This window comes from Phodopus roborovskii, unplaced genomic scaffold, assembly GCF_943737965.1.
Source record: "Phodopus roborovskii unplaced genomic scaffold, PHOROB, whole genome shotgun sequence".
NCBI classification, from domain to species: Eukaryota; Metazoa; Chordata; class Mammalia; order Rodentia; family Cricetidae; genus Phodopus; species Phodopus roborovskii.
The window spans coordinates 833,649-857,322 of NW_026126545.1; the positions used below are offsets into that span (position 1 = coordinate 833,649).

General features: G+C 38.0%; 1 protein-coding gene across 1 annotated transcript in view; it reads left to right on the top strand.

Moving 5' to 3' along the window:
• Tmc1 (transmembrane channel like 1) overlaps positions 1–23,674 on the top strand; it is a 108,278-nt gene that overhangs the window by 4,878 nt on the left and 79,726 nt on the right. The window contains exon 2 of the mRNA XM_051200167.1: positions 1,156–1,284. Within this exon, the coding sequence (XP_051056124.1) occupies positions 1,156–1,284 (129 nt within the window). The remainder of the gene's footprint in view (positions 1–1,155; positions 1,285–23,674) is intronic.

Below are 23,674 nucleotides of genomic sequence, written 5' to 3' on the forward strand. Positions count from 1 at the left end.
GGAGCCCTGGAAAGTATCAAAAGGAAAATGTGATGTATAGTGGAGAGATCCAGGGAGTTGAAGCCTGAAGCACCACAGAGGGCTGATGCACAGAAAGGATGATGTTAATTCTGCTCCTGTTGGGAGAAATGACAGACTAGACTCACCTGACCTGTGGCAGGGCCATTCAGCTCCTTTAGTCAAGTGTTGCCAAGGAGGAAGTGTCCATCTAGGAGGCAAATGGAAGTAGACAGGAATCCCCTGGAAAAGATGAAGGAAGGTACTTAGTGATTCCTTCAGTCTGAACATAAAGCTGAGTTGGCTTACAAAGCAAAAATATGACTTACTGAGTCCCAGTCTCAGCACCATAATATTAAGTATGAAAGGGGGTATTTAAAATTGAAACACTAGCCTAATAATTAAGACAACCTATTGCCAACGATTTGACTTCTATAATATAGGATTATGCTGCCCCAGTAAAAACACGTGGCTCATGTTTAGATTTTGTTTTCTTTAGCTTCCAGTTTTGCAACAGTAGGATCACAGAAAAGAGAGCACGGCATCTACTTAGTGAGAAGCAAAATTCCTTTGAAGGAGCCTTCAAAGCTTTTGCCTGCACCCAAAACATTTCAAGCTGAATTTTATCAAATGAAATTTTGGGTGTAATTAACAGATTAGGCTTCCTCTGAGAAGCAGAGTTTCATTTTTCCCTGTTTCAATTTTTCCCCTTTTCTCGTGAGACGGGGCTAATTTAAAATTTCTAAGGACACTTCAAAGACATCTTCACCTTTAATTTATTATCCTTATTGAAAAAATAAGGTTCTTAAATGAAACGTAGAATCAGGCAGGATAGCTGCCAAGGGGAACAGAGGAGAGAAGTGTGTATCTTGATGGATCTGTAACCATCCTTTCCACAGCTTCCTCATTCTGACAGCTGGAGGCTGAGGACATAAAAGAACTCTCCCATCTTGAGCATTAGAATGCAAATAGCATTGTTGAAGGTTATAATAATCCCCAAGCTGGATGGATGGCAGTGTTGGGATGTGAATTCTAGAGCTTAGGGGACTCCTCATTGACTTTGGGCAGCTGAGTTGGAAAAGAGGGCTGGCGTATCTGACGGGGGTCTTTTAGGTTTGGAAATGAAGCAAAAGTTTAACTTTTCATTTTCTTTTAAAGGGAAGAAGAAGAAGAAATTGATGAAGAAGAATTGGAACGACTGAAGGCAGAGTTAGATGAAAATAGACAAATGATTGCTACTGTCAAATGCAAACCTTGGAAAATGGAGAAAAAAATTGAAGTTCTCAAGTAGGTTGCTAGTTTTTACACACAGAAACATACGTCTCAGAAATTTGATTACTTATGTATTATAGATGATGCTATAGACACATGTATGTATGCGTCAGAGAGCTTTGGGATTAACAATTATAAACTGAAAAGAAGTATGAACAACATTAGCATGTAGGCTTTTTCTGTGGTCACCTTAAATCATCTGCTCCTTACAATGGGGTTACATAGTTACTATTTCTTTGCAAAACAGTGTTTGGACTTCACAGATTAATATGGTTGCTTGCCTGGATTTCTCTATAGCACTCCAGATTCTAGTGAACCTTTCCATCATGGCTCCCATAAAAGCATAGGCAGGCTGCTGAGCTGCTACCACAAGGTACCATAAGGTAGCTGAGCTGCTACCTTATGTATAAGGTTCACTTGAGGCTTATGCCACCATCTAGCCTTTGGTCACATCGGAGTTACCCCCTTTTACTTTTATGTGGACTGCTGATGTGAGTGCAAACACACCCTGCACATAACTTCCTATGCTCCGCACATGCAAAATAAAGCAAGCATCTCTGTCTGGAGTCAGGGTGGGAGAGATAGCATTGTTCACCTGCTGTGACCTTTGTGTAAAGGATCACAGCTGCCTATGTCAGTATTTTTTGATTTTGCCACAGGTGTTATTTTTCCATGAGATGGTTTTATATATGGTGGCGAGTTTCTAAAACTATCTTCCTTTCTCCCTGCACAATGCTGTCAAGTGATAGGATCACCTAATTGTTGCTGGTAATGATGAAAGGAATTAGAGGAGCTCTCAACATGGTTTTCTTCTTGGCATGACTCTGCTACAATCAGTGTGTTATTTGAGGGAATTATTATAGTTTTTAACTTCCTGAGAGCTCAGTTACTTCATTAAAAAAATAATAAACCACCTTGTGTTTTGGGATCTGACTGTCCTTTACAGAGTTTATGTCTGCTTTTACCTTATGGATTGGAGATTTCCAAGCTCCAAACAATATCAAATCTGGTGGCAAGCACCATTCTATTCTCATTCTCTCTCTCTCTCTCTCTCTCTCTCTCTCTCTGTCTCTGTGTGTGTGTGTGTATGTGTGTGTTTGTGCATATGGCCCATGCATGTTTGTGTATCAAAATACTTTTAATTTCATTAAATGATAATGCTGTTGACATAGGTGTAGAAATAACCTTACTTGGCAACCTATAGGTTTCTTCTGACTCCAGAAATATATTTTGAGATATAACAGCTCATGAAATCCTAAACCTGGATACACACACACACACACACACACACAACTATGTACAGAAGTTTAAGTATTAGAAAATAATAATGTCATGTACTTTCAGAGAATAAAACTGAGGGGGAATGCCAAGGAGCAGCCTGGAGCTGTAGAACCCCCCCCACACACCCTCATACACCCCACACACCCTCTCTCTCTCTCTCTCTCTCTCTCACACACACACACCCCACACACACTTCTTTATCTGTAACTCCTATGTAAGAAAGTAGAGTAGACACAGGCTTCAAACTTAAGTTTGAATTTCTTGCCTTCAATTTATTTGGCTATACCAAATTGAAGGAGATGCCAAGTTTTTCTGACAAACTGTCAGAACTTATATTTATAGGATGATATGCTGTAAAAGCATAGGAGATAGTGTCAATGCACAGCACAAATCTGGAAAATACCTTTGAAGTATAAGCCAAATAAACTCCTCCTTCCCCAAGTTACTTTTGGTCATGGTGTTTCACAGCATCAGTGGTAACTCTATTTAAGATACAGAAAACTCTACTTTGAAGGAGTGTTTTCAAGATTATGTTTTTTTTTTTTCCAGAAGCAGCCTCAAGACTTTCTTCTTGATAAGTCTATGGAACCAAGACCATAGGCTCACCATTTGGGTCTTTGTGAGATTCTAAGACTTCCCCTTCTGCTCTGGACTCACAAACATATAAAATTTATAAAATTAATTATAGACAGGGTCACAAGTCTTGCACTTGTCAAAAGAAAGTCTAAGGAATGGCAGCTTATGGTTCTGAGGGTGTTGGGAGTTATTCAGCAGTAATTCCCAAATCTCTATAGTTTTTTATTGTAATATAATTACATAATTCCCCATTCCCTTTATCCCCTCCTTTCAAATTCATGGTCTCTGTTTTCATTGTTGTTGTTGCATGTTGTGTGTGTGTGTGTGTGTGTGTGTGTGTGTGTGTGTGTATGCTTCCTAAACACACGAATACAACTTGATTGGTTTATATAGTGTTCCTTGTGTGTATATTTTCAGGGCTGAACTTTTAAAGAACATTTCCAACTGGGTATATAAGCATTTCAGGGTTCCCAGTCAAAAGATAGTGATGGAGCTAGGAACATAATTCAGTGGCAGAGCAAGAGCCTTCCATGTGTGAGGCTCTTGGTTCAAATGCCAGTACTGCAAAAATGGGTAAGGGGGAAAGATGATTAAGCAGTTACTACATAGGTAGGAAGCTTTGGGAATGGCTGTATCTCCATAGGAACATTCCAGTAAAGCTCAGCAGTGTGTGCTTGGCATGTTCAAAGCAGTGGGTTTGGTTCTATAGAGCTGAAAGGAACTCTTTTACTTCATTCTCCTACCCAAGCACAATTGTGCTTCTCATTATATGTTCTTTGTGTGAATTCAGTTTAGAATGTATAGCCTTTATTCAAATGCATGCAGATATCTGCATAGATGCCGAAGATAGAAGTCTTTATTTCTTACTCTTGAGATCATGGATATGAGATCAGGATCTAGAGCCAATGTGTTCAGCTCTGAGAAGCAGGGACTATCATTAAGTATATCATTCTGAATAGTTTATAAAATGGCTAGGCATATGTGTGCATGGAGAAGGGAAAAGTATGGACCATTTTTCATTTATCTGAAAGTCAAGGCTAATTTACATTATTTATCTATAAAATTTCTACCAGTGTGAATATTAAGTATATTCCACATTTTAGTTCCTCATAAGTTTTATCTTTCTGCCAGTAAAAGGCAACCACACTCAACAGGGGTGAAATAGCACACCTGGGTAGAAAATAACTAGCATACTTCTTATTCACCAGAAACTGAAACCTCTGACTATAACACAGTATTATAGCTAAAGCTAACTGAGCAACCACTTTAATTTGCTGCTAGGATGTAGCCTTCAAACAAATAAACACTCAAACACAGACACCAAGAGACTGGACGTTGATCTAAAGCTACCTCCAACTTCAGTAATTTACAAATCTAAGGGGTGGGTTATGGTCCGTATTTCTCAAATTGCTGTCTCAGAGGTCAAGTGGTTTGGCCAATCAGTCAGGGCAAGGAAGACCTGAGGTCAGGGAGAGGACACTATGTGGTTACTAGCCAGCTATCTCTAGAAGAGGTCTATGTTGTGTTTACTGTATACAGTGCTTGCACATGAAGCACCCGCTGGAGAATGAATGTCTCCATGGAGGTTAAAATAGGAAACATTATAAAACTGATCCTATTTGGGTACTTTAAAATGCTTATTTTAGGGAGGGAACAGATCTAACTTTTCATGAATCCACAAATGAGAGTGTATGAGTTCTCTAGGTCCCCTTTTTTATGGAGTTGGCTCATGATAAAGCATCAATGAAAGTGATAGACTTTAGATAACAAAAAAGTAGATATTTTACTGACTAATTTCTAAGCTTTATAGAACCCAGACCCAGTGTTTCCAGAACTGTTCCATTTTATCTGTCTGTATCTGTCATTTATTAGTTGAGATTAAGAAACCAAGTAAGGTACCCTTAGCATTTCATCCAAACAGGAACAGGAACTGGAAAATATAAGCCATGAAATTAATATTCTTTTCTGCTCAGTCTCATTCACCTAACTAATTTCATTGGCTTTTAATTAATATTTTTGCTTTAGTTCTGGAGTGAGGAAGCTAACATGTTTCCAGGAAATCGAGATAGACTATGCTTGTGTTCCTGTGCAGAGCTTTCAGCCCTGCCTCCTTCCTTGAGGCATAAGTTCATTGTGAGCAGCTGTCATGAGATACTGAGAATTCACATTTTCTTCATCTGACATTCAAAAGGAAGGAAAGATTTCATAAATGAGGACTATTAAGCATGTGCACACACCCAAGCACACGTACTTCATCACACTAGTTTCTTTTTCAGCTGATGTGTATTATGATCCACAGGTATTTGTTTCCTGTTCTTCCTAGCATCTAGTGCATAGATGTCACTTTTCATTTGAAGAGCAGGAAAGTAGTACATATGAATGTTGTTCTTCAAAATGTCACTTTGATAGCCAATGTCTCTATGATTTCACACATTCCTATCAAGTGGGAGACAGTGTTTCCTGAAACTCTCTTTGTCTTGAGTTTTCTTATTATCCATAGAGATAAATGTAATCCTACTTCATGCAGTCACTGGGAAGAACTCAAAATAGTGCTGGAATCAGGCAAGGTGGCATGTGTAGTGAGATATCCACCCAGTTGGCATCTGTTGCACTGACCACTCCCATTGAGGCGTAGGGACAGGTGCCAGTGTGCCCTGGGGAGACTAGGTCCACGGTCCTGCAACCCAGTTTATTCCCTGGTTGGAGACAGAGAGCATCCGGAAGCATCCACGGGCCAAGGACCTGTGGCAGTCATCTGTTTATGGTATCAATGATTTCTCCCCGAATAAACATCCATCAGTTTATCGTTTCCCAGATTCTCATTTACCAGGCTTTAGGTACATATCCGCAATCCTCACGGGAAAAGCAGAGGCCAGCCTGGATTACATGAATCCAACTAAAAAAGCAAAGCAAACCAAACAACAAATAACAAACACACACACAAGCAAAAAAGTACTTACAGCATAGTTACCATTTAATGCATGTTGCTCATTATTTTACTAACTCCATTTATCCTCTAACCTTTACTTCAAGGTCTGTGCTATGATTTTACACATGAAAAACGGGAGTTCTCTGAGAATTAGTAATTGGTTTGTACAATATATGCAAATGCTCCCTTCAAAATAGATTTTTGTTAGCTAATATAAATACAGAGTGTATGAAAAGTGCACCTTTGTTTTTATACCCAGCAGAGTGCTCTGTCTACCACAAGCACTTGATTAGTGCTTCCTCTAGGAAGCATTGCCATTGGCAGTGATTGTCTGCTATTGGACCTTCATTCTCAAGGCAAGAGAATCATTGCCACAACTGATCTGATGGTTTAGGTGAACAAAGGACAATAATGTGCTAAGATGCCCGATGTTTGTGAATTACCATAGTGTAAGTGCTTTCAGTATATCCACAGTTTTTATTTAATTTTAATTCATTTTATTTTTGAGTTGTTTTGAAGAATGAGTCACACTAATAGACTGACCTTGAATTTTTGGTCTTTCTGCCTTAGCCTCTAGCACTGGAACTATTCTATTGGTGTATCTTAACATGTCTGCCTCTACTATGACAAGTTTTGAACTACTTGAAATTAAAAAAAAAAAAACCTTTTATTGAAAATAGATTTTTTTTCTCACATAATATATCCTGGATACATTTTTCCTCCCAGTCATTCTTCACTCACCTCTTATTCATAACTACCTCCTTTCTGTCTCTGATTAGAAAACAAACAAGTAATAGAATGGCATGGTGGGACACCTTTAATCTCAGCAGAGACAGGTAGATCCCTGAGGTCCAGGTCAATATGGTCTACACAGTAAGTTCCAGGACAGTGAGGATATATTGAGAGAAACCCTGTCTCAAAAAACAAAATAAAACAAAAATCAAAACAAACAAAGAATGAAAACAAACAGGCTTCTAAGGAATAAAAATAAAATATAATTAGATAAGACAAAAACTCACACACCAGTGTTGGATAAAACAAATAGAAGGAAAAGAAATCAAGAGAAGGAACAAGAAATAGAGACCCACTAGCTCTCACATTCAGGAATCCCATACTAACACTAAGCTGGAAGCCATACTATATACACAAAGGACTCAGTGAAGATCAGTGCAAGCTGCGCATGCTGCCACAGTCTCCATGAGTTCCCATGAGCTTTGATCATGTTGATCAGAGGGCCTTGCTTTCTTGGTATTCTCCACCCTCTCAGGCTCTTAAACTCTTTGAAGCTCCTCTTCCACAGGGTTACCTGAACTGGGAGGGGAAGGATTTGATGAACACATCCCATTTGGGAATGAGTATTCCAAGTTTTCTCACTCTCTGGATAATGATTGGCAGTGGGCCTCTGTATTTGTTGTATCTGCTACTTCTCTATAATGATGACTGAGCTAAGCACTGATCTATAAGTATAGAAGAATGTCATCAGGAGTCATTTTATTACCACTTTTTTTTAGAACAGTAATTACCCTATATTTCCCTGGGCAATCTAGTCTTAGGCTCTTGGGCCAGCCAAGCAGTGTTGGGTATAAATTCTGTCTCGTGGAATGGGCCTTAAGTCAAATTAGTTATTGGTTGGTTACTCCCACAAGATTTGTGCCATCATCCGCTAGCATATCTTGCTAGGCAGGACACCATTATAGATCAAAGGGCTGGCTTGGTGTTTACATTTCTATTTTGGTAGTGTGCAGAGTAACTTCCTGTCCTAAAGACAATAGCATACAGCGGTGAAGGCTCTACATAGGTACCATCTCAATTTCTTAATGTTCAATGAGCTTTGAAGGTGTTATCTTTAGCAATGGGGACTTACTGTCAGTTTGTGGAGAGTAACCTGTAGACTTAGCACAGTCTGGGTTGTTTGGGGACTCCTTTGTGACCCCTTTGACCAACAACTCAATTAGATGTTACCCAATCCTGCTATTGGAAGTTTCATTTGCTTACACAAGATGGTCAGTTGTGTTTTTGTCATTCCCTTTATTTGGCAATTTCATTTGGATCACCTTCATATGTGTATGTATTTTAGGAAGCATGTACTGTATTAGGCTCCATACTACCTCTCAAATGGCCCTTAATGTTAACTGTGTTTTCTTGTATTCTCTCCTCTCCTTCTTCCCTCCCTTTTCTCACTTAATCTTCCCATTCCAGCTCCCCATCCATCCATTACTATTCTATTTCCCTTTTATGATATCTTCCCCCCCCCCCAGTATACCTAACTCATTCTATGGATTGTAGCTTGGATATCATTGACTTAATACCTAATGTCCTCACATAAGTGAATACAACATAACCACAGCAACTTTTCTTTCTTTTTGCTTTTTCAAAACTGTGTGTGTGTGTGTGTGTGTGTGTGTGTGTGTGTGTGTGTGTGCGTGCGTGTGTGTGTGTAACTTTGAAGCCTGTCCTGGAACTTGCTTTGTAAACTAGGCTGGCCTTGAACTCAAAGAGATTTGCCTGCCTCTGCCTCCTGAGTGTTGGGATTAAAGGCATGTGCCACCACTGCCTGGCTGACAACAGCAACTTTTCTAAAGGAAAACATTTAAATGGATTGTTTTCAGTTTCAATGGTTTAGTCCATTATCATCATGATGGGAAATATGCAGGCAGGCATGATGCTGGAGAAAGTAGAGAATTCTACATCCTTGATCCATAGGCAACAGGAAGTGAACTGTCTTACTGGGTGTAGCTTGAGCGAATGAGACCTCAAAGCCTACCCACATAGTGACACACTTCCTCCAACAAGGCCACATCTCCTAATAGTGCTACTTTGGGATCATTTCCTTAAAAAAAAAAAAAAAAAAACTACCCATTTTTATTTGGGTTATTTGGATATGTAGTTTTTTGTGTTCTTTATATATTTTGGATATTAGCTCTCTGTAAGATACACAGTTGGTAAAAATGTCTTCTGAATCTGTAGGTTGTCATTTTGTCCAAATGATGGTGTCCATTGCTGTGCAGAAGCTTCTCAATTTCATGAAATCCCACTTATTGTTATATTCAGGATGTCTTTTTCCTGTGCTTGTGAGTTTAAGGCCATTCCCTTCAAATTTTCTCTTCTATTGGGTTCAGTATGTTTGATTCTATGTTTAGGTCTTTGATATATTTGGAGTGGAGTTATGTGCAGGGTGATAAGTATGGGTATATTGTATTTTTCGACAAATAGCTGTCCAGTTTGACTAGCATTATTTGGTGAAGATGTTTTTTGTTCTCCAGTGTGTTTTTGTTGCTGTAGTTTTCTTGTTCTACCAGTTCCCACAGCCTTTCAGCCTCAAATGAATACACTGACACTATATTAGTTACTAAACATTTGGCTGATGACTAGTGCTTCTTATTGGCTAGCTCTGTCTTAAGTATTAACCCATAACTACTAATGTAGTATTTCTACATGGCCTTAACTTAAGAGACAGATTCAGATGAAAAAAAAATGCTAAAGGGTTTACAGTGTGCTTAAAAATATATGTAGGCTTGGGAGAGAAAAGTAAGGATAAAGTAGTTAAAGAAGAAATAGAGTATCTGGGTGTAGTGGCACACACCTTTAATTCTAGCACTGGGAGGCAGAGGCAAGCAGGTCTCTGTGATTTCAAGACCAGCTTGGTCTACAAAGTGAATTCCATGACAGACAAAAGTACACAGAGAAACCCGGTCCAAAAAAAAAAAAAAAAAAAAAAATACATAAGAGTCTGGATACTGTATGTTATTATGTTGTCTTTGAATTTTTTGATTGCTGAGGATAGAGCAACAGCTGCTAACAGATTTGATTATAAATGCTGCTGGATTAATCCAACCTATATATTTTGAAAATGCTCTGACTTTAAAATTTAAGTCTAAGGGCAGGTTACTTTGGAAAAGATGTTTTGTTTTGTTTCCATGGAAAATGAAAAGCTGTGGATTCCTTCCAGACTAGTATGGTTTGATCAAGCAAGACCTCTGAAGCAGTGGCCCAGGATGGATCATCAAAATCTGTCAATTCGTTTGAAGTAGAGACTAGGCTCTCCCTCCTGCCTCGAGGTTAAGAGAGTATGTATCTATCCATGGGGAATGTACTCCCAAAGTCCTTTTCTGCACCAAGAATACATCCTAGTTCCACTGTCAGAGGTCCCTTAGACTTTCCAGGCCTTCTAACTGAGACCCATGTTCAGGGGGTCTGAGTTGGTTCAATGCTGTTTTCCCAGCTACCAGTCTGGGGTCCATGAGCTCCCCTTTGTTCAGGTCAGCTGTCTCTGTAGGTTTCTGAAGCTTGGTCTTGATACCTTTTCTTATTACTCCTCCCTGTCTGCAACTTGGCCACAGTTTTTATTTGCTAAACAGCATTGCCAAAAGAGCCACCTAGTTTTTGCCTCTTGTACTGAGTCAGGGAGCCTTCCTTAAAGGAGCTGTGAGCCTCTGCTTGCCTCTCTCAAACAGAATCCACCTGAGAAAATGTTGCTACCAGGAAGTTGTGCTTGTCTCTGTTCTTTTGTTTTTAGAATCCCCTTTAAGCTTTTGTCAGGTTCTATGTGGAGATTCGTGCAACCCATGTTGGTGCCATTTTGTAACAAGAGGTTCTTTCCTGCCAGCCCGCCAACCTTGGCCCCACATGAACACACAGTGACTTATATTAATTATGAATTGGCTAGCTTTGTCTTAATTATTAACCCATTTCTATTAATCTGAGTATTTCCACGTGGTCTAATCTTACCAGAGAAGGGTCTGGACCTATTACTCCTTTGGCAGCCTACATGGATGCAGTTCTGGCAGGCCCTCTCTGCCTACCTTTCCCAAAATTCTCCTCGACCTAGTCTCACTTATCTTCTTTCATTACTAGCCAGAAAGTGTTTTATTCATCAACCATCAACAGAATCATATATATATGGGATACCCCCATCATGCCTTTCCTCCAGTTGGAATTATTTACTCTTTTTTTTCATTCTTTATAAAATCAAAGATGAAAACATTTCATTGAGAGAAATTAGTTCTGGACAGATATTTAAAATCTCTTATTTATATTGGTGTTCACTTGTGTCAATTGACAGCCTCATCTTTGTCGCATTAGAATATGACTTTCCAATAACTCAGTACTAGTTTGAGACTCACAAAGTACAGTTAAGCAAGAAAAATATACTTGGTAAATTCCTGTCTTAGAATTTATCCTATTGATAGATAATTCACCTGTGAAAGCTTAACAATTTCTTTTTAGTACTATTGGTGCAATTGTGTCTAACAAATTGCTGTGGTTCATTTTACTAATCCTCATCGAATACTTTGAGATTCTCATTTAGTGGTAATTAAAAGGAATAATAATAATAACAAAATCTGATCCTCTTCCCCCTTGAGACTTACATGTTTTATAAAATTTCCTTTGCCATGATGATCTTTGAAATGCATGATCAATGGATTTTTGTCTGTCTCCAAGAAGCTTTGTCTGCTTTAGGATTCACTTTCCATATCTCCACTGCACTATTTGACCATAGAGTCTCATAGGTGTTCCTCTCCTTGCTTTGGATGGAAAGGGTTCTCAAGTGGCCCCAGGGCTGCTACTCCAGTTTCTTTGGAAAAATGGTGCAATTGATTATTGCTTTTGTGTCTGTTTTGAAATCTCAAGCATGTGTTCTAGTTACATCAGCCAAAAGTTCTTCCCCAATGGACAACGAAAAGACATGAGTCATGGAAAAATGTCTCTAAACTATGCTAATGTTCAATGGTATTTCCAAAAATTGTTGGTAAGAAACTTTACTCAATATTGGACACATTTTCTTATCCAAAGTCAAAAAGAAGTTTATTGCTTTATCCATAGTTAAAATATAAATAATGAACTTCAAAAAAGCAGAATTTTTATGTAGTACCATTTGATGGTAATAAATAATAAATATTATGGATAAGAAAGTCCTAAAGTTTTCTTCCAGATAAATGAAAAGTATGGTTACTGTCATGTGCTTTTATTATTATGGATAGCATCTAGGGACTGTGCATGCTAATCATGTGTTCTACGACTGAACTATACCTGCAATCATCATAATCGCAACTCAGCATTGCCTATTTTCTGCAGTCTTATCTGTCAGTGTATGATGCATGATAAGACCCACCGAGTCAGTTTTCTTAACATTCAAGAGCTCCCCACCTTACAACAAGTTTTGGTAAAACTGAAATAACTGGACTTATGCTCTCCAGGAGTTTAGCTGAAAGTAACATAGGTTTTTGCAGTTTTTATTAGACTATAAATATAATGTTGATTTGAAAGGTGATAAAACAAGATGCATTTGTTAATGCTTAATATTATCTAGGAATTACTTGGAATATATTTAATCTAATACATTAGCAGTAGAAAGAAAGCAAATGTGGTCTTATAAGCACAAATGCAAATAATTAGAAAAATGAGTGTTTGCTGTTCTTGGAAAATCTTATACTGACCTCAGGTAAGGCATATATTGTGGACATAATCTGGTTTGTAATAAGAGAACACTAAGGGCTTTTTTGAGACTATCTTTAGGGCAATTATGAATCAACTTTAAGTGACATAAATTTTGTGAGTGTTTAAAAATGTTTGTTGTTACTGGGATGATACAATGGTTATGCTTTATTAAGATATACACACTAAAACACATATTTGGAGAACATTAGAGTATCATAACAAGTTGAGAGGAGAGTAAGAAATAGAATAATTGTGTATTTGCAGTGTAACTTGTTTAAGATTTCATCCTTTATTTATAGGAATTAGAAATTTTTAAATAAGACGAATCACTGCTTTTAAATTGTTGTATTGATAGGGTCACAATATATATTCATAGGTATATACATACTCTTTGATATATTACATATATAAAACATATTTATATAGTAACTGTCATATTCACATGAAGATTTATGACTCATATATATTGGTTTGTATATTTTTGCAATCAGTGTTATTGTGTTTCATGACAAGTACTTAGGTGTAGGGGTCAGGATAGTTTAGAGCAGAAGCCACAAAAGAACACAGTGAAATAGTAAGATTCCAAGTCAATTTATCAGAAGGACCAGCCTGTGCAGGATCTGAGTATTCTGTAGATGGCCTTATCTAAGAATTGATTCTAGTGCAGAGGATGGTCCTCCATTCTGAGTTTGTCACGTTGTGAACAATCAGATTCACCAGGCAGTTCTGATTACTTGTAGAATGGACTGGACTACCACAATTTTGAAAGTATCATTTTAAATTGCCTGCCCACTCATGAACCAAACTACAGAACACATAGTTCTAACAGTTAATGGAAAGTTCTGTCGGAACATTTTAGACTCAATAGTTCCAGATATCAGTGCACAATTTGGAAAAAGAAAACCCTAATGCTTACAAATGTTTTAAAAAATAATCACAGGGACACATAGGGATTGTGGTGAAGCATTTTGTCAGTCTTTACAGCAGAATGTTTCCTAGTCACAGCAGCATCCTGAGAATTCTTTTGTCTCATCCTATTCAGAATTTATGAAAAAAAAAAAAAAAAAAAAGCTTAGTTAGAAAACACGTGCCTGAATCAGAATAAATAATTCCTATTTTCCAAGCCAAGTACATGATCTTGTAGAGAGTTGAGTATTAATAAAAGAATACTAATCAAAGATTATAGGTGTGTGTCACTCATGATAGAAATATGATCTTTGTTAGACAAATCCTGAAAATGCCTAGAATGCCTTTTCTTTCCTACACAAATTCTACCAGCCTTATACTTTCTAATTAAGTTATTATCTGCAGTGTCTACTGCATGTCCCACAATTTTAAAGCCTCCATTGTTCTTGCCCCTGTACTATTATTGTAAACATTTAATAGTCCTATATATCATTTTTTCTTAGTATAGTTTAATATACAGAAATAATTCTCTATGTTTTAAAAAGAGTTTTCAAACACTTAATACACTGTAGAAATGATGGCTAAATAAAAGAGAAAAATGAAACAATAATAAAAATAAAATAAAGGGCTGGAGAGATGACCCTGCTTTTCAGAGAAATGGCTGCTCTGCTAGAAGGTCTGAGTTTAGTTCCCAGCACCTGTAATAATGCCTCATAACTGCATTGAATGCTACACACACACACACACACACACACACACACACACACACACACACACACACACACACAGAGGAATAAAATAAATGTTTTGACTAGAACTTGAGTGGATCTAAAGTGAAGGCTAAAATTATGTTTTAAGTTTAAATTACCGTGCTTAAGAGATCTTCAAATCAATGACTATAACCCATAGATCCTAATTGTTCACGCACAGATAACTCCCAGGAATACTGAGGGCTGTTATTCATGTAAGATAAGAAGCCATGGTTTTGCTTTTGTAAGAAAGCTTGGTTGTCCCAACTACACAAGATGTGCTTGATCACATGTAGGTAGGAGGTACACAGGCAGGATTTATGTCAGGGTGTATGCTTGCCTCAATTGGACAAAGGTGGGAAGTACATAAGCTTGTTGGATTTTTCCTTTATAAGCCCCTGTCTAATGTACTTCAGAGCCATATTCTAGGAATCCTGGGCATGGACCTGACCTGTGCCCATCATTGTGGCCAGTATTCAATAAAGCTTGCTTCAAATGTAGCTCAGAAATTGTGTTAGTGCTCTTATCCTTGCCCAGAGGGATGAACAGTATCTGTCAGTGTCACATACGTGATGCTGGGAGTACATTTTTTCACTGTGAAAGGGAATGCAAACACTACCCTTTAACAAAGTCTATGCTGATAAGAGAAGTTTACTGTCTTCATCTTGAGAATTTCAGATTTTAAGATGCATTTGTAGCATTAAGTTCACATTCTCAACAAGTTTCATTTCTGTTTAAACACCAGATCCTTGATAGCTGGCTGAGGACTGTCCAGATTCTTTATGGATTGATCCACTACTCCACAGCCTCATACTCTCTAACCTTTAGAATGTAATGTTGTTTTCCTTATCCTCAAGGTACTCATTAAAACAAAAGGCCTGAAGAGTGGTGGCCAATAGACATGTATTCTTATACTATTCAGGAAAAATATATAGTGAGATGTCTATAAAATCACCACTATAGAATTTTTCATACTAAATGTCAATAATCTGGCTTGTATTGTGTTGCAGAGACAGAAGAAAATAGTCCATTCTTTCCTTTCTATTGTTAGGTTTGTTGACTTGGACTCTGTGAGTGAAACTAACAAATAACATTTATACAAGAAAAACAATTTGTATTGTTGTGGCCATTGAGCTTGCACAGACTACCACTGAGTGATGAATAACTCGAGTGGTTTCAGCCTGTACTTACTTAGAATCTTAACCACAGGACACATGTCTAGAGAAGTCAGGGCTATGAAAAAGGACTTTGACTACTGGGTGGCAAACTGTGGAAATCAACTACAATGCAGTGGAAGATATGGTCCAGAGAGTAAAATCAGATAGTAAAATTCACAGGTAACTCTTCTGAGCTGATAAAAGGTAGGGAATGAGGGGAAAACACCTTTAGCTATCTACCCTGATTCTTGTCAAATAAGGACACAGAAAGCTTACATTTTTTTTTTTTGCTTCAGCTCAAAATTGTCCATTTGATCTGTTTCTGGCACATTTTATAATATTTTTGCATAATATGGCATACACTTAAGTGACATATTTTGGGGCAGTGTACTCTGTTATTTTTCAGTTCCTCCTGTGGACAATAGTACAGTCTTGACAGATATTTGGTGTTTATCTACAGAGGAATGTCAGTCAATTATTTGAAACTCAAGATAGGCTCTTAGCTCCAGGGGAAGAATGTGTATTGTTCTGGTCCCTGCTACTGCAATATAAAGAACTATTTGGATGATATAAATTGAATCTTAATTAGGGATAGAGTGGAGTTAGGATGACTCAGTTGCAAGCAGAAAGCTTTTCTAATATTTTCTAATATTAAACACAAATCCCACTCTGTTTTTATTGCCTAATTTCATCTCTGATTGCCCTGAGATGCTTGGTGGACTTTCATAGTACAAATAAAACTTTCATTTTAATTTGACACATAAGCCAGTTCTGAAAATCAGTGTTGTTTTGGAGAGTCAACATCTTTGTTTGCTTCCTCTTACTGTGAGGAATACCATGATCAAAAGCAACTAAGGCAGGAAAGGGTTTATTTCTTTTTACAACTCCCAGGTCACAGTCCATCACTGAAGAAAGAAGTCAGGACAGGAGCTGAAGGCATCAGGAACTGGAACAGAAACTGTGGATGCTGCTTACTGGCTTGCTCTCCATGGCTTCCGCAGCCTGCTTTCTTATACAACCCAGGACCACTAGATCAGGGTTGGCACTGCCCACAGTGGGTTAGGACCTTCCACAGCCTAGTCTGATGGCATTTTCTTAATTGATGTTTCCTCTTCCTAGATGACCCTAAAGTGTGTCAAGCCAGTATACTCAGGGAACAGTTATAGTAATGTTGAATCTGATAAAAATCTGATCACTCTATGCTTTTATTTGTAACACATTTTGATGAGTTTTGTTAGTGATAGGGGATAAATTACTTTAAACCTCTTCTTTGCAGATATTACTGGAATTCCTTCCCATAGGAAAGTCATAAGCAGTGCCATGTTTCTTCCTAAGGTTCCAATGACCAGCAGGGGCACAATTTCACTAAAGTTCACTCTGAGGAACTAATGGGTTTATTGGAGTTCCTCACAGAGCATAGGTGAGGGGTTACTTACAGAGGTATGGATACCCTTCCCCATAAAAACTATACTGGAAAGCTTACCCGGAAGGGATAAAGGCTTACCTATAGTTACCTAGGTATAGCTCCCTGTCCTTTCTATGTTCAAACTATATCTTCTTTCTGCTTCTCCCAAACCCCAAGACCACATTCATTTAGGACAGAATTACATAATACTGGTTGTAGTGGTGGCTGGATACCCTAGTAAGGTGTCATGTGTCTACTATGCCCACCCACCCTGTCCCCTGCATCCCTCCCGACTCCTTCTCCAAGAGGAGATTAATAGGCACAGCTGTGAAGTCTTTGCAAGGAGATCCAACAGAACCCTTGAAGATGGCAGCCTCCCTAGGAGGATGGCCCTATGCTATGGAAGGCCACTCATATGATGACAATAAAACAATTTAGGGATCTACTTGGGAATAGTGATTTTCTTTGGGGTTCTTAGTTTCATTTATATAATAATCAAAAAAATGAACTAAGAAGGATGCTTGCAGGCAATGTTATTGAGATTGAGAGTAAACAACAAAACAAAACAAAACCAGACACATGTGTGCAGGTGTGCATTGAAGCCAGAAGGGGTCATGAGATGCCAGAAATGAAGTTAAAGGATAACAGGGCAACTGGAATGATAACCCAACCCAGCTGTCTGCATGGCAAAAGAAAAAAAAAAGTGCTTTGCTATTAAATGCAGTTTCCATTCCCTGTTGCTTTGTCTCCAGTCTTTACTCTTTCAGCTCTCACCATGATAGACTGAAACACGCATATTTTAAATGCGAAATGGGATTTATCTAAAAGTATACTAAAATAAGCCAGCTATACAAGCTTAGATATTATATGAGTGCATACGCATTATTGTGCTTCTTTCCATTTTTGCTTCATGTTATCAGAGGGTCAGTTAAACTGTCTCTCTTAAGAGGTATGAGATAGTGAGTCAGGGACATGAAAATAAATTTATTCATAAAGACTCAGAATAGACAGAGTACTGTTTTCCAAGGGCACATCAAAAACAATTACATATATGCAGAAGCTTTTCAGATCAAGTTTCTGAAAACCATGGAGCCAGGGACATGAAAATAAATTTATTCACAAAGATTCAGAATAGACAGAGCACTGCTTTCCCAAGGGCAAATCATAAACAATTACATATATGCAAAAGCTTTTCAGATCAACTTTCTGAAAACCATGGAGGAGGTTGCTACTTACTGACTTGCTCTCCATGGCTTGCTCAACCTGCTTTCTTACAGAACCCAGGAGCACCAACCCAGGGGTGACACTTGCACATCTGAACTGTTAGGGACACTGAAAAGACTGACTTGCATCTCACCCCTGGGGGGTGTGACTTAAGTGATCTGAGGCTGCAAAGACATAGGCCTGGGAACTGTTAAAGAGCCTACAGTGATGCCAAGGTGCCGGCATCTAGAAACCACAGCTTGATTGACATCCAGTGCTCTCACCTATGTTAATTTATCCAATTTCAACTAGAAGTGTTGAAATTCACTTGTATGCAATGTGCTGTATTATCTATTAGGAAACTGGAGTGAAAGTCAGCTCTGTTAGTAAAGTGCTATTAACCAAAGTTACTATCTTATAGCATATATGCTAGTTGTCATAAACTAGGCTAAGCATATTGTATTGTCTTGGGAACTATGAAAATCCTCCAAAGTACCACCATTATCATTTCCATTTTGTAGAGGATGCTATTGAGCATCTCAACTATATTTGATAATGTCATTAGAATCCCCTTTAAATTAACACATAGAGTGACTCATTACTTCCAGTATTATGATCATTTAAATTGTATATATATATATATATATATATATGTATTTATATATACATACATATACATATACATATACATACATATATGTAATTATATTTATAATAATATAAATTATCTAGGAAGTCTATGGTCTTTATTTTCTATCTTGGAACAGGAAAACAACTTCTGTAATTCTGTTTTAATTACTCAGCAATATTTTAGAAAAGTCTGAGTTTTATAGATAACTTGGATAATTAATTTTGAAATGTCAGTGCTTATTATCAAAAGACCTTCCATCCTTCTGTTTCCTTCACTGGGAAGTATTCATGAACAAAATTTTTAACTGTATTCAGCCTAAGTACAGTTTGAAATATCTCTCATTTATTTGAGCAAGAAATTGGTTGCTTCATCAGGCCATCAAACTGGGAACAAGAGGATAGAACAGTCCACTTAACCTAACCCAAAGGGAACATGTTTCAGGGATGAGAATGTGTCAAAGGCAGAATAGCATGTCTTGACTCCCCTGTGTACTCGGGGCTGTATCATATAGTGCAGGTAAATTATCTGTTTTGTAAGTCAGGCCAAAGTGTGCTCTTTCAGGTAACTGTGAAAGCATTCTTGAAAGCCCATGAAACCTTATTATTCTAATTACTATCACAAGGGGTTGATAAATGAATGATGAGGGCAGGTATTATTGTCATTAAATAGACCATACTTAATTATTTATCCCCAGATATGGGGTTACCATCCAGAGTGCAGTGCACACTGTCCCAGGGCTCTGAGTCCCAGAGACCACATTACAGTCTTGGTAGGTAGCATTTGTGGAAAGCAATTCAGGAGGTTGGTACATGCCTTTCAGTCAGGCATCTGGGTGGTTTACAACTAGTAGATATTCAAGTTAACATGGGAATGACAGTTTCATTTTAACCATATAGTAAAAATTCTTTAAATAATCCAGAAAACTGTATACAGATAGGAAAGTGGATTCACAATAGGAAAAAAAAAAAGACAAAGGTGTTTTCTTGATTTTTGTTTTTCTAATGACTATTTTCTCTGCATTCTGGTATCTACTCAGGCACTTTACTCTTAGGGATACTGTGTCTCCATATCTGTGCATTTTCCTTTTGTACCTTGTATCTAACAGCATGGTATAAAATGTTTTTGGTTAAGAAATATGTTATCAGGGAGGACATGATTGGTGGGTACTTGTTTTCTTTTCCCTGAAGTTGTGCCAGTTCATGACAAAGGTCAGCCATAAAAACAATGTTATGGAAAGTTGTCCCACTGTGTCCCTCATCTGTATGCTCTGATCATGTGCCTTCTTCTGGATCCGTAAGTAACAATGATGTTTCTTTTTACCATGCAGGCATCAGACTTGAGGGAAAGGTAAAGAAGTTCTTTCTTGTCAACAGTAACAGTTATTCTCAGCTCACTCTGTGGCTTTTGGCTCTTTTTTAAAGGTACTCTCAAGATTTCTGATAAATTATGTCCAATAGTTATTTTAGCCATTAGGCAGTAGGGAGTAGCTAAGGTTGCTGTCCTGGGATCTTTTGTACTCATAACGTGCGTGTGTGCGTGTGTGCGTGCCTATGCTAGAGAACAGAGAATGAACAAGCATTTGGAGAAAAAAGGAACTTGTGTTAGATTATGTGATGCTCAGTGGTCTGGACTTTTTTGAAAACCAGACAGGATATACATGATAAGAATTGAGTAGGATAGTATCTGATCCAATTACTCTTCCTTTGGTGTGATAAAATATCCTGGCAGAAACTACTGATAGAAGAAAGGCTTTGGTTTAGCCTATTGTTCCAGAGGGACAGAGCACATTATGCTGGGGAAGCCATGGCAACAGGCAGGAAAAGTATGACAGCAGGAATAGGAAACTGGTTTATCACATCTTCATTTATACATAGAAAACTGAGAAACAGGAAGTTTAGTCAGGCTATACAACCAAAAGCCCTCCCCCCATTGTCAGACTTCCTCTACTAAGGCTACACCTTCTAAAGGTTCCATAACCCCACCAAGCAGCACTACTGGCTAGGGATTAAGTGCTTAAGTGCATGAGCTTTGGGTGACATTTCCCATTCAAAGTACCACAGATGGTTACTGAAAGACAAACTTTATTGTACTTGGTGATAGTATTCAGTTCTCTGTACTGGCCTGCCCTTGGGGTTTTGACAGTATATGCCCTCAGCTGCAGCCGCTAAGAGTACCCCCTGTGTACATTCACTTTTAAAAGGGCCCTGTCTACTACCCACCTCTCTCTCTCTCCTATTCTCTCTCTCTCTTCCCCTCTCTCTCCCTCTCTATTCTCTTCTGCCTTTCTTGTCCCAATAGGCTTTTCTTCCTTCTCCCACCCCCAACTCCCATTCACTTTCCCACAATAAAAAACCCCTCGACCCAAGCTCTGTTACACATCTGTCTGGCATCTTTCTTTCATGCACTCCTTTTTAAATTACATCACTTGAAGCTGAGAAAATTATCAGTAACTAATGAAAGATGCAATAAAGAACTTCCTAATGTTCAAACAAAAATGTATCTTTAGTAACTAATAAAATCTTTATTAATGTCAACAAATATGGTTCCATATTATTAAATGAATTTTGTAATGATTATAATTTGGTTTTACTATTGACTTCTTTTTCTCTTAAGTTTACTGATTTAATGTTCATCAATTCATAAAATTAGCATAATGATCTGCTCACCCAATTAAAAACCTTAGTCCAAATAAAGAGTAGAATAGCTATTTTTTATACTTTTAAATGCTTAGATTTAAAAAAATACATGCTTTCTAATGGACCATTCATATAGAAAGCATCTATGTACAGAATGTGATTCATCATAAATATGAAGTATTTACAGTGCTGGACATATATTCTTTATAGTTCAGGGAATGATCTGAAATAGCTGAACTTTTGGTTTTGAATGAGTCAGTTTAAGCAGCCAGCAAGCAAAAGGAAATGAACAAATAGTAGCAGAGAGAAGCAGCTAACAAATAAGCAATACTCAGCAGAGAAAGGGAGAAAAGCCTGATAGCACACCAAGGTGATATCATCAACTTAGGGTCTTACGAACATCCAACAGAAATAGATGGGAGAAGCTGAAGAGATCAGGTAGAGTTCCGGATTGAGCTGTCTCTCCACTGATGGATTCCTGGCTTCCCTTTCCCACAGAAGACATTTTCATAGTAGAGATAAACAAAATCTCTGTTAGAAAGTTAACCTTCTAGTTGTTCCTGGGACTGCAGTGTTTTTAATTCCCTTCACTCAAGTTTGTTTGTTTGCTTCCTTCCTTCCTTCCTTCCTTCCTTCCTTCCTTCCTTCCTTCCTTCCTTCCTTCCTTTTTCTTTTTTTGTGTTGCTTGTTTCCCCCCAACCCCATTACAGAGCTGGGCAAGCCAACTCTAGGACTGACACAAGGGGTTTTGGAGAAGTCAAGGAAGGGTCTCCATGCTTCCAAAGCTCCCTTTCAACAAGTTTCAGTAGCACAGGACAGTTTACCACTGTAACGGGCAGTACAGTGCCTATAAAGTGGTGGTTTTGATACAGTTGAATAACAAATTCTGATTTTACTACCCAGAATTTTTTATTCTTTATGTGTTTATAATAATAAACAATAGTATAACTCCTATATACATTTGTGTTTTTAGATTTATAAATTTTTGATGTATAAATTTGGATTGTAGTCAGTTCTGCTGTAATATAAGGTATCAGTTCCCCCAAAAACTCACTGCAGTATATGAACTTGAACAATAAAACCACGAGTTTTATAGGGTATAGACAGAATACAATTATTCAGAAACATTTTTGGTGACACATTAAAAAAAAAAGAAACAAAATTTGAGTAAAATGGCATAGACATTAAACACAGGTTTATGGTTAAGAAATACATGGATGTGACCATGCATATGACAGGATCCTTTGAGAAGGACTTGGAACTTGCTTATGGAAGTAGTTTTTAAAATGGTTGCTGCTTGGGAGTTGTGAAGTGTGAAGGGAGGGTCACCTTAACCCTGAGTGGGTGTGACTTTTCTAGTACTGGCAAGTGAGGCAGTGAGATGTGCTGTGTGCATTTGGGGTATTTCCCATGTTTCTTGGCATTGATAAATTTCATTCTCTATACTCACCCAGTGTTTCTCAAGAATACGATTCTAAACAAGCAAGGCCAAAATCAATGTTTTGTTCAAGTCAGTCCATGATGTATCAATCACGTTAGAAGAGTAAGTTCAATGTTTGGAATTTAGTGTTATACTAGAATTGGTTTCAATACTTTCAACATCTTTATCTCCTCTTGTTCCTGCCACCCCTGGAAAGGAGTGAAGGGGTCATTGAAATATTGTTGCTTGGGAAATCCTGACCTGTTGAAGGCCTGGTAGTAACAGAGACCTTGTGCCAGACCCTGACCAGTTAAATGGAAGTACTAAGAAGGGACATTTACATCTGAAAGCAGGACTCATGAGTATGGGCACAGAAACCATCATAAGCATACACGAGGTTGTAGAGTCAATTCAGTTGGTCCTAAGAGGACTAGGGGAACCTCATCTATACTTTAGAGCCTTTGGATCAGCATTTTAGAAGGTATGTGCTAGCTACTGCCCATGTTCCAGTCTTAAAATCGGTACAACAAATGGCACTTCAATACGATGCTTTTTCTTTGTTTTATATGTCTGAAAGTGAGTCACAAGATCTTAGGTTATAATATTTTATACTGTTTGAGTAAATATTTTAAGATGTCTCAAATGTTTTAGAAGTTATTTTTCAATCAATCTTCCCAAACCAGAGGTCATGCCAAATAACAGAGTGTTTGATAAAGCTAGCCCAAAACTCTTCTCCATTTTTAGGACATGGCCGGTTAAATTGCAGAGTTTGGGGGCCACCCAACTGACTATCACATTACATCTGCAGAATCACAACCTCCTTGAATTGTCACATGTGACTAGGTCACATGTTCTCTGGTCCCTCAGAGCAGTCAGAACCTGCTCAAATTTTAAAGTTCTTTTCATTGAACAGACAACAACAAAATGGCAAAGTTAGCCAGGTAGGACTGATAGAATAAATTAGACTGGATAGCAAAAGCCGTAAGCATTCATTTCTCACAGTTCTGTTGGCTGGATAGCTATAGTCAAGATGCTAGCATTATCCCAACTGCAGGTAGCCAACTGGTGTATTCT